The sequence below is a fragment of the Engystomops pustulosus genome, chromosome 7 (assembly GCF_040894005.1).
Source record: "Engystomops pustulosus chromosome 7, aEngPut4.maternal, whole genome shotgun sequence".
NCBI lineage: Eukaryota > Metazoa > Chordata > Amphibia > Anura > Leptodactylidae > Engystomops > Engystomops pustulosus.
Genome location: NC_092417.1, coordinates 7,599,074 through 7,616,152, shown reverse-complemented (window position 1 = coordinate 7,616,152; position 17,079 = coordinate 7,599,074). Strand labels below are relative to the sequence as shown.

The window sequence follows — 17,079 nt, the reverse complement described above, 5'->3', positions numbered from 1 at the left end:
AATACTGGCCCATTCACACTTAGTTATTTTGATGCGTTTTAACTGCATTGGAAACCACAAAAGGGAGGGGCATAGCCAGAACACATATGTGTTTCTACTGAAACGCTTGTGTTCTGGAATGAGCCCCTCCCTTTTGCCTTTGCACATGGAATTAAAACACAAGAAACGTGTGAAGGGGCCTGAAGCTTGTTATCTGCCAGACTGTTTTACTTCCAGGAATCAGTATTTAACCTCTTAAGGACTGAACATGCAACAGGTTGCAGGTATATAAAGAAGGTTCACAGGCTGGGGGGGGGAGGGAGTTTGACATGTGGTCGTGAAGGGCTGTAGAGGCGCGCACCTAAATTCTTTTGAAAAGCCTGCAAACTTTTGTTTGCTGGTTTTTACGCAAAACTACACCAGGTTGGACTTGGCAACGTTTTACCCGGCGACTGCTTTGCCCAACGGATACATCAAGAGGCCTCAGGGTGGCATCACACGTTAGCGTTTTAAAATACACTAGCTGGCCCAAAGACATTTACATATTCGTTTGCATACAAACTGTGGCTGTTGGCTACTGGGGGCCATCCCTGTGGCTGTTGGCTACTGGGGGCCATCACTTACTATAAAAGGTCCGACACTGTGACTACTGGCTAGTGGGGTTATTACTGTGGGGATCGCTATGACTATTGGCTACTGGGGGTTTAATGGTGGCCACAGTGGGTATCACTGTGAATAATAGCTACTGGGGGTCATCACTATAACTAATAGCTACTGGGACGAGAACTATTTAAGAATTAGACTTCCATACAGTACAAGTCTGTAATGGTCGACTTGAGAGCAGACCTAACAGTGCACTTACCTCTCAGCTGCGGGGGTAGGTTGTGTCCTTCCTCATCCAGTAGGATTTCTCCCGGCAGATCCTCACCTAATAAGAAATTTGTAGGATTTTATAGTATGTAGATCAGTGCTGGATGTACAGATATAATATACATGTGAGATTATACAGGGATATGGACAATGGTCATAAAGATAAAGCTGAGAACAATCCCAGGAGCCAGAGATTGGACCAGATGAAACCAGTAGATGGATCAGAACAGACACAGCAATAGACAGAGGCCAGAATTTATATCAACAATCTGTAGAAAACCTAATACTGATGGATTTATATAGAAGTTTCTGGACCTCACAAACCCCTGTCCCCCTCCGCCCCAAGTATAAACCACCTACATATAAATGGCAGGAACACAGAATGACTTGGAGGAGTTAAAGCAGCTCAATATAATATAATAAGAGTTTTCTATAGGAAACAAGATTCCCCCTGAAGAACCATTTTGCCTCATGGCTACACTAAGCATGGTGTGGAGCTTCCCTGGCTGAGATGAGTATAAAGGTTTGTTACGGGCAGAAAGCAACAAATAAAGTGTCATTTGGGACACTAAACCACTGGTCCATAAGTATCGGTAGATTGTTTAGTGTCCCAAATGGCCCTGACAGTAGTTACTACTGATGAGTGGAGAAGTCACTGCCTGCTAATGTATAGGGACCAGACACCTTCCAGGCTGTGCAGGGAGTGGATGGACAAACTGCAGTAATAGTCACTTACAGCTTTTCATCAGGAGTCGGTTTGTGTACCCTAGGACCCAGGGAACAACAACAGCCAAGAGGAGGAAGCAGGACAACATGAGAGAGACAACAACAGCCAAGAGGAGGAAGCAGGACAACGTGAGAGGACAACAACAGCCAACAGGAGGAAGCAGGGCAACGAGAGAGAGACGACAACAGCCAAGAGGAGGAAGCAGGACAACATGAGAGGACAACAACAGCCAAGAGGAGGAAGCAGAGCAACGTGAGAGGACAACACCAGCCAAGAGGAGGAAGCAGGGCAACGTGAGAGAGACAACACCAGCCAAGAGGAGGAAGCAGGGCAACGAGAGAGAGACGACAACAGCCAAGAGGAGGAAGCAGGACAACGTGAGAACAACACCAGCCAAGAGGAGGAAGCAGGGCAACGTGAGAGAGAAGACAACAGCCAAGAGGAGGAAGCAGGGCAACGTGAGAGAGACGACAACAGCCAAGAGGAGGAAGCAGGACAACGTGAGAGGACAACACCAGCCAAGAGGAGGAAGCAGGACAACGTGAGAGGACAACAACAGCCAAGAGGAGGAAGCAAGGACACGTGAGAGGATGACAACAGCCAAGAGGAGGAAGCAGGGCAACGTGAGGGGACAACAACAGCCAAGAGGAGGAAGCAGAGCAACGTGAGAGGACAACAACAGCCAAGAGGAGAGAGCAGGGCAACGTGAGAGGACAACAACAGCCAAGAGGAGAGAGCAGGGCAACGTGAGAGGACAACAACAGCCAAGAGGAGAGAGCAGGGCAACGTGAGAGGACAACAACAGCCAAGAGGAGGAAGCAGGGCAACGTGAGGGGACAACAACAGCCAAGAGGAGGAAGCAGGGCAACGTGAGAGGACAACAACAGACAAGAGGAGGAAGCAGGGCAACGAGAGAGAGACGACAACAGCCAAGAGGAGGAAGCAGGGCAACGTGAGAGGACAACAACAGCCAAGAGGAGGAAGCAGGGCAACGCGAGAGAGACAACAACAGCCAAGAGGAGGAAGCAGGACAACGTGAGAGGACAACAACAGCCAAGAGGAGGAAGCAGAGCAACGTGAGAGGACAACAACAGCCAAGAGGAGGAAGCAGGACAACGTGAGAGAGACAACAACAGCCAAGAGGAGGAAGAAGAGCAACGTGAGAGGACAACAACATCCAAGAGGAGGAAGCAGGGCAACGTGAGAGGACAACAACAGCCAAGAGGAAGCAGGACAACGTGAGAGGACAACAACAGCCAAGAGGAGGAAGCAGGACACGTGAGAGGACGACAACAGCCAAGAGGAGGAAGCAGGGCAACGCAAGGGGACAACAACAGCCAAGAGGAGGAAGCAGGGCAACGTGAGGGGACAACAACAGCCAAGAGGAGGAAGCAGGGCAACGTGAGGGGACAACAACAGCCAAGAGGAGGAAGCAGGGCAACGTGAAAGGACAACACCAGCCAAGAGGAGGAAGCAGGGCAACGTGAGAGAGACAACAACAGCCAAGAGGAGGAAGCAGGGAAACGTGAGAGGACAACAACAGCCAAGAGGAGGAAGCAGGGCAACGTGAGAGGACAACAACAGCCAAGAGGAAGCAGGACAACGTGAGAGGACAACAACAGCCAAAAGGAGGAAGCAGGACACGTGAGAGGACGACAACAGCCAAGAGGAGGAAGCAGGGCAACGTGAGGGGACGACAACAGCCAAGAGGAGGAAGCAGAGCAACGTGAGAGGACAACAACAGCCAAGAGGAAGCAGGACACGTGAGAGGACGACAACAGCCAAGAGGAGGAAGCAGGGCAACGCAAGGGGACAACAACAGCCAAGAGGAGGAAGCAGGGCAACGTGAGGGGACAACAACAGCCAAGAGGAGGAAGCAGGGCAACGTGAGAGGACAACACCAGCCAAGAGGAGGAAGCAGGGCAACGTGAGGGGTCAACACCAGCCAAGAGGAGGAAGCAGGACAACGTGAGAGAGACAACAACAGCCAAGAGGAGGAAGCAGGACAACGTGAGAGGACAACAACAGCCAAGAGGAGGAAGAAGAGCAACGTGAGAGGACAACAACATCCAAGAGGAGGAAGCAGGGCAACGTGAGAGGACAACAACAGCCAAGAGGAGGAAGCAGAGCAACGTGAGAGGACAACAACAGCCAAGAGGAAGCAGGACACGTGAGAGGACGACAACAGCCAAGAGGAGGAAGCAGGGCAACGCAAGGGGACAACAACAGCCAAGAGGAGGAAGCAGGGCAACGCGAGGGGACAACAACAGCCAAGAGGAGGAAGCAGGGCAACGTGAGGGGACAACAACAGCCAAGAGGAGGAAGCAGGGCAACGTGAGAGGACAACACCAGCCAAGAGGAGGAAGCAGGGCAACGTGAGGGGTCAACACCAGCCAAGAGGAGGAAGCAGGGCAACGTGAGAGAGACAACAACAGCCAAGAGGAGGAAGCAGGGAAACGTGAGAGAGACAACAACAGCCAAGAGGAGGAAGCAGGGAAACGTGAGAGAACAACAACAGCCAAGAGGAGGAAGCAGGGAAACGTGAGAGAACAACAACAGCCAAGAGGAGGAAGCAGGGAAACGTGAGCGGACAACACCAGCCAAGAGGAGGAAGCAGGGCAACGTGAGAGGACAACAACAGCCAAGAGGAGGAAGCAGGACAACGTGAGAACAACACCAGCCAAGAGGAGGAAGCAGGGCAACGTGAGAGAGACGACAACAGCCAAGAGGAGGAAGTAGGACAACGTGAGAGGACAACACCAGCCAAGAGGAGGAAGCAGGACAACGTGAGAGGACAACAACAGCCAAGAGGAGGAAGCAGGGAAACGTGAGAGGACAACAACAGCCAAGAGGAGAGAGCAGGGCAACGTGAGAGGACAACAACAGCCAAGAGGAGGAAGCAGGACAACGTGAGAGGACAACAACAGCCAAGAGGAGGAAGCAGGACAACGTGAGAGGACAACAACAGCCAAGAGGAGGAAGCAGAGCAACGTGAGAGGACAACAACAGCCAAGAGGAGGAAGCAGGACAACGTGAGAGAGACAACAACAGCCAAGAGGAGGAAGCAGGACAACGTGAGAGGACAACAACAGCCAAGAGGAGGAAGAAGAGCAACGTGAGAGGACAACAACATCCAAGAGGAGGAAGCAGGGCAACGTGAGAGGACAACAACAGCCAAGAGGAGGAAGCAGGGCAACGTGAGAGGACAACAACAGCCAAGAGGAGGAAGCAGGACACGTGAGAGGACAACAACAGCCAAGAGGAGGAAGCAGGGCAACGCGAGGGGACAACAACAGCCAAGAGGAGGAAGCAGAGCAACGTGAGAGGACGACAACAGCCAAGAGGAGGAAGCAGGGCACGTGAGAGGACGACAACAGCCAAGAGGAGGAAGCAGGGCAACGCAAGGGGACAACAACAGCCAAGAGGAGAGAGCAGGGCAACGTGAGAGGACAACAACAGCCAAGAGGAGGAAGCAGGACAACGTGAGAGGACAACAACAGCCAAGAGGAGGAAGCAGGACAACGTGAGAGGACAACAACAGCCAAGAGGAGGAAGCAGAGCAACGTGAGAGGACAACAACAGCCAAGAGGAGGAAGCAGGACAACGTGAGAGAGACAACAACAGCCAAGAGGAGGAAGCAGGACAACGTGAGAGGACAACAACAGCCAAGAGGAGGAAGAAGAGCAACGTGAGAGGACAACAACATCCAAGAGGAGGAAGCAGGGCAACGTGAGAGGACAACAACAGCCAAGAGGAGGAAGCAGGGCAACGTGAGAGGACAACAACAGCCAAGAGGAGGAAGCAGGACAGGTGAGAGGACAACAACAGCCAAGAGGAGGAAGCAGGGCAACGTGAGGGGACAACAACAGCCAAGAGGAGGAAGCAGGGCAACGTGAGGGGACAACAACAGCCAAGAGGAGGAAGCAGGGCAACGTGAGAGGACAACACCAGCCAAGAGGAGGAAGCAGGGCAACGTGAGGGGTCAACACCAGCCAAGAGGAGGAAGCAGGGCAACGTGAGAGAGACAACAACAGCCAAGAGGAGGAAGCAGGGAAACGTGAGAGGACAACAACAGCCAAGAGGAGAGAGCAGGGCAACGTGAGAGGACAACAACAGCCAAGAGGAGGAAGCAGGACAACGTGAGAGGACAACAACAGCCAAGAGGAGGAAGCAGGACAACGTGAGAGGACAACAACAGCCAAGAGGAGGAAGAAGAGCAACGTGAGAGGACAACAACATCCAAGAGGAGGAAGCAGGGCAACGTGAGAGGACAACAACAGCCAAGAGGAGGAAGCAGGACAACGTGAGAGGACAACAACAGCCAAGAGGAGGAAGAAGAGCAACGTGAGACGATGACAACAGCCAAGAGGAGGAAGCAGGGCAACGCAAGGGGACAACAACAGCCAAGAGGAGGAAGCAGGGCAACGTGAGGGGACAACAACAGCCAAGAGGAGGAAGCAGGGCAACGTGAGGGGACAACAACAGCCAAGAGGAGGAAGCAGGGCAACGTGAGAGGACAACACCAGCCAAGAGGAGGAAGCAGGGCAACGTGAGGGGTCAACACCAGCCAAGAGGAGGAAGCAGGGCAACGTGAGAGAGACAACAACAGCCAAGAGGAGGAAGCAGGGAAACGTGAGAGGACAACAACAGCCAAGAGGAGGAAGCAGGGCAACGTGAGAGGACAACAACAGCCAAGAGGAAGCAGGACAACGTGAGAGGACAACAACAGCCAAGAGGAGGAAGCAGGACACGTGAGAGGACGACAACAGCCAAGAGGAGGAAGCAGGGCAACGTGAGGGGACAACAACAGCCAAGAGGAGGAAGCAGAGCAACGTGAGAGGACAACAACAGCCAAGAGGAAGCAGGACACGTGAGAGGACGACAACAGCCAAGAGGAGGAAGCAGGGCAACGCAAGGGGACAACAACAGCCAAGAGGAGGAAGCAGGGCAACGTGAGGGGACAACACCAGCCAAGAGGAGGAAGCAGGGCAACGTGAGGGGTCAACACCAGCCAAGAGGAGGAAGCAGGGCAACGTGAGAGAGACAACAACAGCCAAGAGGAGGAAGCAGGACACGTGAGAGGACGACAACAGCCAAGAGGAGGAAGCAGGGCAACGTGAGGGGACAACAACAGCCAAGAGGAGGAAGCAGGGCAACGTGAGAGGACAACACCAGCCAAGAGGAGGAAGCAGGGCAACGTGAGGGGTCAACACCAGCCAAGAGGAGGAAGCAGGGCAACGTGAGAGAGACAACAACAGCCAAGAGGAGGAAGCAGGGAAACGTGAGAGGACAACAACAGCCAAGAGGAGAGAGCAGGGCAACGTGAGAGGACAACAACAGCCAAGAGGAGGAAGCAGAGCAACGTGAGAGGACAACAACAGCCAAGAGGAGGAAGCAGGACAACGTGAGAGAGACAACAACAGCCAAGAGGAGGAAGCAGGACAACGTGAGAGGACAACAACAGCCAAGAGGAGGAAGAAGAGCAACGTGAGAGGACAACAACATCCAAGAGGAGGAAGCAGGGCAACGTGAGAGGACAACAACAGCCAAGAGGAGGAAGCAGAGCAACGTGAGAGGACAACAACAGCCAAGAGGAAGCAGGACACGTGAGAGGACGACAACAGCCAAGAGGAGGAAGCAGGGCAACGCAAGGGGACAACAACAGCCAAGAGGAGGAAGCAGGGCAACGTGAGAGGACAACAACAGCCAAGAGGAGGAAGCAGGGCAACGTGAGGGGACAACAACAGCCAAGAGGAGGAAGCAGGGCAACGTGAGAGGACAACACCAGCCAAGAGGAGGAAGCAGGGCAACGTGAGGGGTCAACACCAGCCAAGAGGAGGAAGCAGGGCAACGTGAGAGAGACAACAACAGCCAAGAGGAGGAAGCAGGGAAACGTGAGAGAACAACAACAGCCAAGAGGAGGAAGCAGGGAAACGTGAGAGAACAACAACAGCCAAGAGGAGGAAGCAGGGAAACGTGAAAGGACAACAACAGCAAAGATGAGTAGTTGCCCACCAGTTCCGGCAGCTCTTTTTTCGGGAAAGACAATTAAGCAGAGTGGCCACCGTGCTTCTACAGCTGCTTGACTCCCTGCAAATGCAAGCTTCGCTTTCCCTAAAGCCTCCCCAGCCTGCCGCCTTGCTTCAACAGCTGCCTGACTCGAAGCAGTTTCAAGCCCGGCTTCCATGTCGGCCTCACTTGGCTCCGGTGTTCGAAAAGCTACCAGAGTTTCTGGCTCTCCCAGAAGCCGCTCCAGAGTCTCCGGCTCTCCCAGAAGCCGCTCCAGAGTCTCCGGCTCTCCCAGAAGCCGCTCCAGAGTCTCCGGCTCTCCCAGAAGCCGCTCCAGAGTCTCCGGCTCTCCCAGAAGCCGCTCCAGAGTCTCCGGCTCTCCCAGAAGCCGCTCCAGAGTCTCCGGCTCTCCAAGAAGCCGCTCCAGAGTCTCCGGCTCTCCAAGAAGCCGCTCCAGAGTCTCCGGTCTTCCAAGAAGCCGCTCCAGTGTGCCAAGTGCCGCTCCACTCTCCAATGTGCCAAGACCGGCTCCGACCTCTGCAACTCTCCAAAGCTGTCTCTGCTTTCCAAGAACTGCTTCTGCCTCCGCAGCTTCCCAGTGCTGCTCCGGTCTTCCAAGAGCCATTTCAGCCTCCGGCCTTACTGCTTGTTGAGGACTCTTTGCAAGTTATCCATCCATTGGCCAAAAGACTCTCCAGTGTATCCTCGGCTTGTTCCCTGCCAGGTCCAAGCACCTTATCGAGGTTTGTCCTGTTTCTGCTTTCCTCCTCAGGTGTCCCGTCACCAAGATGAATTGGAGGAGACGCAAGAAGAGGCAACTGAGGTGAAAGCCTCCTGTGTGTATCCCAAGGTCCCGTTTCCTGTGCGTTTCTAGATGCCTCCTGTGGTCCGTGTCCTGTGGTCCGTAGCCTGTGGTCCGGCATTGGGAAACACAGGGTTACACCTGTTTAACCTGTTAAATGCTGTGGTCAGCGCATTTAACATGCCTCTTAGGGTCTTTCCCCCCCGATCGCCCCCCTCCCCCGAATAGTTTTTGGTGGGCGCTGATCGTTGCCATGGCAGTGCTGGGGTCCGATCTGGTCCCCAGCACAGCCTGCAGGCACTGCCAGCAAGATGGCGTCATCTTAAAAGGCACAGTGTCAGCCTATGCATGTGCACAGGCTGACACTGCTAATACCCTGCAATACATTAGTAGTACCATGAACAAGCAATCAGATGATTGCTTGTTCATGTCCCAGGGTGGAAGTAGTAAAAAAGTAAAAAAAATAATGTTTTTCAATAAAAAAAGTAATAAATCAATAAAAATGTCCATAAGCCCCATAACATATAAAGAGACATATAACCCAAAAAAAGTCAAAATCATAACAAAAGCCCCACATATATAGTATCACCGCGTCCGTAACAACCCGTAGAATAAAAGTAAATTATTATTGAACCCTTTTGATAAAAAAAAAATGCTAAAATCCCTCCAAAAATTATGATTTTTACCTATTCAATCCCACAAAAAATGCAATAAAAAGTGATCAAAAAAACATATGTACTTCAGAATGATACAGTTGAAAAGTACAACAAAAAACAAGCCATCAACCAGCTCCATAGCCAAAAAATTAAAAATGTTATGCCACTTGGAAGATGGCAATGCAAAAATTATAACTTTTTCCCCACATTAGGGTTTTATTTGACAAATTTAGTAAAATGTAAGAAAAAATATTCATGTTTGGTATCCCCGTAATCGTAATGACCCATAGAATAAAGATAATATGATTATTAGTCTATACAGTGAACACAAAAAAAAAAAAGGAAAAAATCCAGTACAGAATTGAGGGGGGTCTCTGCACTCGGGAGAAACTGCAGAACAAATTGTATGGTGGGTTTTGTATTTTTATCTTTTGGAAATGTGTAAATTTTAGGGCTAAATGAGCGTATAACCGACAAAATTTTACCATTCTAAATTTCACCTTCATTTTGATGTAATTACTATGAAGATCTCAAGGGGTTAACAATCTTCCTAAAAGCTGTTTCTGATAGTTTGAGGGGGGCAGATTTGAAAATGGGTTGATTATATAGGGGGAGTTTTGATGTTAAATATGTAAAATTTCATTCAAATCAGTATTTATCCGCAAAAGAGTAAATTCGGAAAATACGGAAAATCGCTATTCGATTTGTAGCCGCGTGACATCAAAATTAATTATCCAGACATTTCAAAAATTATGAAAATGTAAAGTAGATATATGTTTTGTGTAAGAGCGAACCATTGGTTCACATTAGGAATCCTACTACTTCCCCATTCTCGAACTATAAGGACCTTGGCTATTGTCATGAGCTTTAATACCAATAGCCTCTCTTTTTGCTTCACTTTATCGCTAATCCCAAACAGTCCCATAACTGCCACACTAATCGAGGGGGTCAGTGGCCGCTCTAAAATTTTATTTATCTGCCGGTATAAACCATCCCAGAAACCTTTAAGTCTGGGGCACGCCCAGATTGTATGAAGAAAGTCGGCCTCCTCTATTCCACATTTGAAACATTTAGATGAACTCTTCACTTTCATCTTGTACAGCACATCTGGAGAGTAGTATAGTCTATACCAGTGATGGCGAACCTTTTAGAGCCTGAGTGCCCAAACTTCAACCAAAAGCCACTTATTTATTGCAAAGTGCCAGCACAGCAATTTAAGCAGTAATGTATTTCTCCTTGATCTTTGACAAATTTCAATTGTTCAGCCTCCTAAAGACACCAACCCAGTTGAAAGGAGGAGGGCAAATTTGCCTATCATTGTAGGAAGATTCTATAGGAAGATACTTTGAGTCCTGAATGGTGAAGTTTATGCTGGGGTGATGGACCGGGTGCCCACAGAGGGGGCTCAGAGTGCCGCCGCTGGCACCAGTGCCATAGGTTCGCCACCACTGGTCTATACAATACCTTTGTCTGGATAACTCTGTGATTTTCACTAATAGATCCTACCTTCACATTCCTATAAACCCCCTCCCACTCATGCCGTGTTATCTGTCCTATCTCCTTTTCCCAGTGCTCTTGTGACTTATGTTTAACCCCTAAGAACATACCTTTAATCAATAATCTATAAACCCCAGCAACCAAACCCTTTTCCTTTTTAGTGTTTTTAATAAAGTCTATACATGGATGTGCCTCTAATTCTATACTTCTCCGCCTCCTTATTGCTATAATTGCATGTGCTAACTGTGAATATCTCAAAAAGTCTCCATTATTCAAACCCACTTTTGTTTTAAGTGAAGAAAAACTTACCACTACCCCTTTATCCAGTATCTGAGAAAAAAGGCGCACCCCTCTATTTTCCCAGAAAATGGGATCTGGGAGGTTCCCAAGCTCTGGAAAGAGGGGATTATGCCACAAAGGAGTATCTTCTATAATACCATCCATATGAATTATTTTCTTCACCTGACTCCATCCTTTATGAACGGCCTCCATACTTGTATTTAAATTCTTCTTTTTCTCCACTTCCCCCCTCTCCAGTGCTTCGTACACAGTAGGAGCTTTCCCATCTTCCATTATCCAACTTTTCACTGGTTCGTCCCTGTCCTTCCATCCTACTATACGGGACATCTGGGCCGCAAGGAAATAGCCCTGCAGAAAGGGTATCCCAACCCCCCTTCTCCTGAGGGTCTGTATAAGTAACTAATTTTGATTCTAGCTCTCTTCCTCCCCCAAATTAATTCATTAAGGAGAGCTTCCATTGCTTTAAAGAAAGAATTATCAATCCAGATTGGCCACGATGTCAAAAAAAACAAAATTTGTGGTAGCAGGACCATTTTTATATCTATCTATCCGCAAAGGAGAGAGGTAGTTTATCCCAGGTATGAACCCTACTTCTAACTGAGTTGACTAGAGGTTTCAGATTTAATAGTTCATATTCTTGCACGGTGGCTGAGTGAGTAGCACTTCTGCCTTGCAGCGCTGGGGTCCTGGGTTCGAATCCCACTCAGGTCAACATCTGCAAAGAGTTTGTATGTTCTCTCCGTGTTTGCGTGGGTACTCCGGTTTCCTCCCACACTCCAAAACATACTGTTAGGTTGTTTAGATTGTGAGCCCCATGGGGACAGGGACCAATTTGACAAGCTCTGTGCAGCGCTGCGTAATCTGTGTGCGCTATATAAAGAATTATTATTACTTTTGCTGAGATTACGGTCCCGAGATATTTCAGCGATTCCTGGCTGTTCATTTTAATTCCAGATTCTAGCTCTACTATCTTATTCCCATCCAGTGGCATCAGACCTGACTTACTCCAGTTAATCTCTAAACCTGAAAATTGACCAAATTCTGTCACTGTGCTTACTGCATTGGGTACCGAGACAAACAATCTGTTCAGACAGTCGCTCACTTTCCTGCCTGGGACAAACCCCCTCTGGTCCTCGTGAATAATACCAATTACCAATTACCTTCTTAAGTCGTCTGGCCAACGTCTTTGCTATGATTTTTTTTTTTTAACCAGAAAAACTTTTATTTATGCTTTGAAGCACAGAATAAAGCATATACATTTGCACATTCCACATAGTGATGTATCATAACATTAACAGATATGCTTAATACATACATAACAAACCCCAACACCAAACCCCCCACCCCCCTGCCCCCTTGATCTGAGCTTCTCCTTTCATTGGCATAATAATTCCTTCTCTAGAGGCACCTAGCACCCATGCTATCCTACTCATATTCCTAGCAACCCTACAGATTGCCAACGTTCCCAACTCTGCAGTAACTGCGGTGAGGCCAGTTCTGGACACTCAATCCACTTACTCCATTGTTTTTCAAATTTCTTACACGCCCCTCTCTTCCTCTACACATTCATTTCAAGCTTAATCGTGTTGTTTAGCATTTTCTTCACTTCCGCAAGAGCCGGCGGCTCCTCATCCAGCCAATGCTTGGCAATCGATTTCCGTACGTGGTAAAGAATTTTGGCTACCGCTAATTGTTCTGGCCTAGTTATGTCTAATTCCCCTACACAACCCAACACGCACACTTTGGGTTCGATAGGCACGTTAACTGAAAACACCTTGTGTATCAGTCTACCCGCCCTTTCCCACAGGGGTTGTAGCTTGGAACACCTCCAGAACATGTGCATATCATCCGCACCCTCCTCCCGACATTTCGGGCAGTACGAGTCTCCCCGCAGCCCCATCCTTTGCAGCACAGCCGGAGTACGGTACACCTTATGTATAAGGAATAATTGCGATCTCCTACGTGCCACATTCAATGATAATAGGGAGGGTGACTCCAACACTTCCCCCCATTCCTCGTCTGTAAGGTTTCCCATCTGCACCTCCCATTTCCTCCGGGTATCAGCCATCTGATCTCCCAGCACCTTATCGAGAATCACTCTGTATACCAAGGATATCAGGCCCCGCATATTTTCCGCTTTTACAACCCCTGTAAGGACTCCAATAGAGGAGAACTCTATATTCTGATCTCCAAACTGTGCCTGGATCGCATGTCTGATTTGCAAAAATTGAAAAAACATAGCTCTACTAACCCCAAATTCCTCCGTCAATTGCTGAAATGACTTAAGCACTTCAGCTTCATACAACTGATATAGGTATACAACCCCCTTTCTCCTCCATCTTTGCATGTCTTCCAACATGTACACCTCTCCCAGATAAGGGTTATTCCACAAGGGTGTAAACTTAGTCCAAGGACCCACTGCCATTAAGTGCTTATACGTATCCCATACCTTTTGCATAAGTCGCAGGGTCGGACAATTACGCACTCCCCTGCCCAAAAATCCCGCTTCCAACGCTGCCATTGGTTCCTGGGTTTCCAAATAATGCTTTACCACTCTTGGGCAGTAAGAAGTGCTCCCCGTCAGATCCCATCCCCCAAATTGTTGGCACTGCGCAGCCAAATAATAAACCCAAGCATTAGGGAGTGCCAGACCCCCCTTATCTTTTGGCATCTGTAGCTTTTCTAGCCGAATCCTTGGGATTCCCTTCTTCCATACTAAATCCCTGAACAGGCTGTGGAACCTACGGAACCAATATTTAGGAATCCACACTGGGGCATTATGTAAAGCGTACAAAAGTTGGGGCATCAGAACCATTTTTACCAGGTTAGCACGGCCTAGTGCAGACAGAGGTAGTTTATTCCAAATCACTATACGGGCTCGCATTTCTTGTAGGAGAGGTGCCAGATTTAAATCAATAAAGTCCGTAACCGTTCGGGTAATCTGTAGTCCCAAATAAGTGAATGTATCCACCACCGGTATTTCTCCCCCCTGTACCTGTGTATGGGCACTAGGAGTCAGAGGCATCACTGCAGACTTCGCCCAGTTAATACGCAGTCCTGAGTAGTCCCCAAATCTAGCGAAAATATTCTCCACCACCGGTATTGCCTGCCTTGCGTCTGAGAGGAATAGCAGTACATCATCTGCATATAGGGCTATACGTTCCTCCCCTCCATTATACTGGAATCCCTTTATATCCTGATGCTGCCGGACCACACATGCTAACGGCTCTATTGCAAGGGCAAACAGCAGTGGTGAGAGCGGACACCCTTGTCTTGTGCCCCGCTGTAAATAGAATCTATCCGACCATCCCCCGTTCACTCTCAGTCTAGCTGATGGCGCTGCATACATCAACTGCACCCATTTAATAAAATTAGGGCTAAACCCCAATTTCTTAAGCACAGCCCACAAGTAACCCCACTCTACACAGTCAAAGGCTTTTGTGGCGTCTAAAGAAACCACTGCCGCATGTTCTCTATCCGCCGTTGTAGCTTGTAAGTTAAGATACAACCTTCTAAGATTAATGGCGGTGGACTTAGATGGGATAAATCCAGACTGGTCACTGTGCACTACTGAGCCCACCACTGAACTCAGTCTAGTGGCCAACACCTTTGCCAGCACTTTAATATCAGACGTGAGGAGCGATATGGGCCTATAAGAATCTGGCAACTGTGCATCTTTCCCCTCCTTAGGGATCACTACAATTGCAGCTTCATAACATGAGGCCGGCAGTCTCCCAGTATCAAAACATTCTTTCAGAGTTTCCCACCACTGTGGTAACAAAACATCCCCATATTCCTTCAGGATCTCAGTCGGCAACCCATCCATGCCAGGGGCTTTTTCATTTGCCATGCCCGCGACTGCTTGCTCCAGGTCCTCCAGTGTAATGGGTCCCTCCAAGATCTCCCGTGCCTCCGGGCTCAAGAGTGGCATACGGATCTCTCCTAGGAAACTCTCCAATTGTTCTGTGGTATAATCTGCTCTAGTAGTATATAATGTCTTATAGAAATCCGCAAAAACTCTTAGAACCCCTTCTGTTCCTTCTACCAGGTTCCCGCTTTCCTCTCTGAGGCCATAAACATATGCTCTTTCTGTCCTTGCCCGTGCCATTTTGGCTAGCAACCTCCCAGTTTGTTCCCCTTCCGCATAAAATTGTTCTTTTAAGAACATCCGCTTATTATCTGCCTGCTGGAGCATGTGAGTTGTTAACTGGTCCTGCGCATCTACCCATACCCTTTCTGCCTCATGAGTATTGGCCCTGATATAGTTCTCCTCCGCCCTTACCACTTTTTCCCTTAAGTCAGCCCCTATCTGCCTAGACCTGGTCTTCACTTTTTTGATCTCTCTTCCTATAATGTTTCTCAATTCCATCTTTACAGCATCCCATAGAATAACTCCCGGTACCGACCCCTTATTAAACTCAATATACTCTCTCAGGTGATGTTTCGTTACTCCCCCATCTATCAGTTTCAGCCAAAAGGCATTCAAACGCCAACCACACTGTCTTTGCCCATCCCTCCACCCACACCCCACTTTCAGCACTAGGGCCGAATGGTCGGATAACATTCTCGGCTGGTATTCAATATCCAGCACCACAGGAATCACTCCATCAGATCCCAGTATCATATCAATGCGGGACAATGACTCATGCGTAGATGACCTACATGAATACTGTCTTACTCCCAGGTTCCTTTCCCGCCACAGGTCATGGAGCCCAATTTCCGTGCACCATCTCCCCAGGGATGTCATACCACGTCTTTGCCCACCAGCGTCTGTGAACCTATCCATCTCACTGTTCATAACTTGATTAAAATCGCCCATTATGAGCAAAGGGGCATCAGGTAATGCTGATAGACGCTCTAATAAGTTCCGGAGCGGTACAGAGGAGAATGGCGGAGGTATGTACATCACTACCACAATACATTCCCACCTATATATAGTGCAGTGCACACCCACAAATCGGCCTTCCGGGTCAGAAAATGATGAGTGTAATGTGAATGGTAATGCCGCATTGATTAATAGGCTCACCCCCCTAGAATAAGAAGTGTGGAACGCATGATAGCTATGACTAATCCAGGATCTGTCAAGTACATTAGCTGTGTCCCTCGTGAGATGCGTCTCCTGTAGCCCTATTACTGAAATCGCTTTCTCTCTTGCATACTGAAGTACTGCTCTCCTTTTGTTGGCACTTCCCATGCCCCGTACATTCCAGGACAGACAATTAAACACTTCTCCCATGGCAGTCTATTATCTCTCTCCTCCTCCCCTGTGCTAGGCCCACCTTCTCCTCTATTATGCCACTCATCTTTTCACTATATGCAATATTTCTAAGCTCAGATCTTAACCTTTCCCCCCTTGCCCTTCCCATAACAATAAACCTCCCCTCCGCAGAGGGTCTGGGCTACTAGTTTGCATCCTAGCCAGTAGGACAAACCGTTCCCACCCACTAGACATTGGGTATTCGTTCTCTATGCTATTTTTACCAAACATTGATAGAAAACTCAGCGTCTGACACAAAAATAGCAACTTTTCCTATAAAGTAAAAAAAGTATTAGTGGATTATAACAGTAAACACGTAACCATCTCCTCCGCCACTACATACATCAAAGTACCATCCAGGTTCGGCATCCTCAAGTCCGCAATACGAATAGGAGGCCCCCCCATAAAAGAGGACCAAACATAGTGCAATAAACTGTAACCACACAAAATAACAGTCAGCAGTAAGATCTCACATTTTGTCCCGATACATAGGGGCCACATCTTCAATCTCCGCCTGGCCTCTCCTCCCGTCTTCGCAGGTGTTGCTCATGCGCATCCAGCCATTGAAGCGCAGATCCCGGCGTATCAAAGAAATGTGTGGTTCCAAGCGCCACCACACGCAGACGGGCAGGATAGAGCATCGAATAGGAGACCCCCAGCGCTCTCAGCCTCTTCTTTATATCCATGAAGTGCATTCGCCTCTTCTGGACCTCCACCGAGAAGTCTTGAAAAAAGGACACTTTCACGCCATTTATCGTAATGTCCTCTTTATCCCGAGCTCGCCGCAGTATCTTGTCACGATCCTTATAATGCAACAGCTTAATAAGTACCGGCCTCGGTGGTCTGCCCGGCGGTCCCGGCCTGGTGGGTACCCTATGTGCCCTTTCAACTGCAAACAGCGGTGTCAGATTCTCTCGCCCAAACTCCTCCAAAAGCCACTTTTCAAAGAAATCATCCGGGTTCTGCCCCTCCACTTTCTCAG

At 49.0% G+C, this 17,079-nt stretch overlaps 2 protein-coding genes across 2 annotated transcripts in view; one reads left to right on the top strand and one right to left on the bottom strand.

The window, feature by feature from the left end:
- LOC140069241 (uncharacterized) overlaps positions 1–17,079 on the top strand; it is a 381,540-nt gene that overhangs the window by 338,999 nt on the left and 25,462 nt on the right. The window lies entirely within an intron of this gene.
- Positions 1–17,079, bottom strand: part of LOC140068805 (NACHT, LRR and PYD domains-containing protein 12-like) — a 57,056-nt gene that overhangs the window by 25,884 nt on the left and 14,093 nt on the right. Inside the window, exon 4 of the mRNA XM_072114189.1 lies at positions 842–907. Within this exon, the coding sequence (XP_071970290.1) occupies positions 842–907 (66 nt within the window). The remainder of the gene's footprint in view (positions 1–841; positions 908–17,079) is intronic.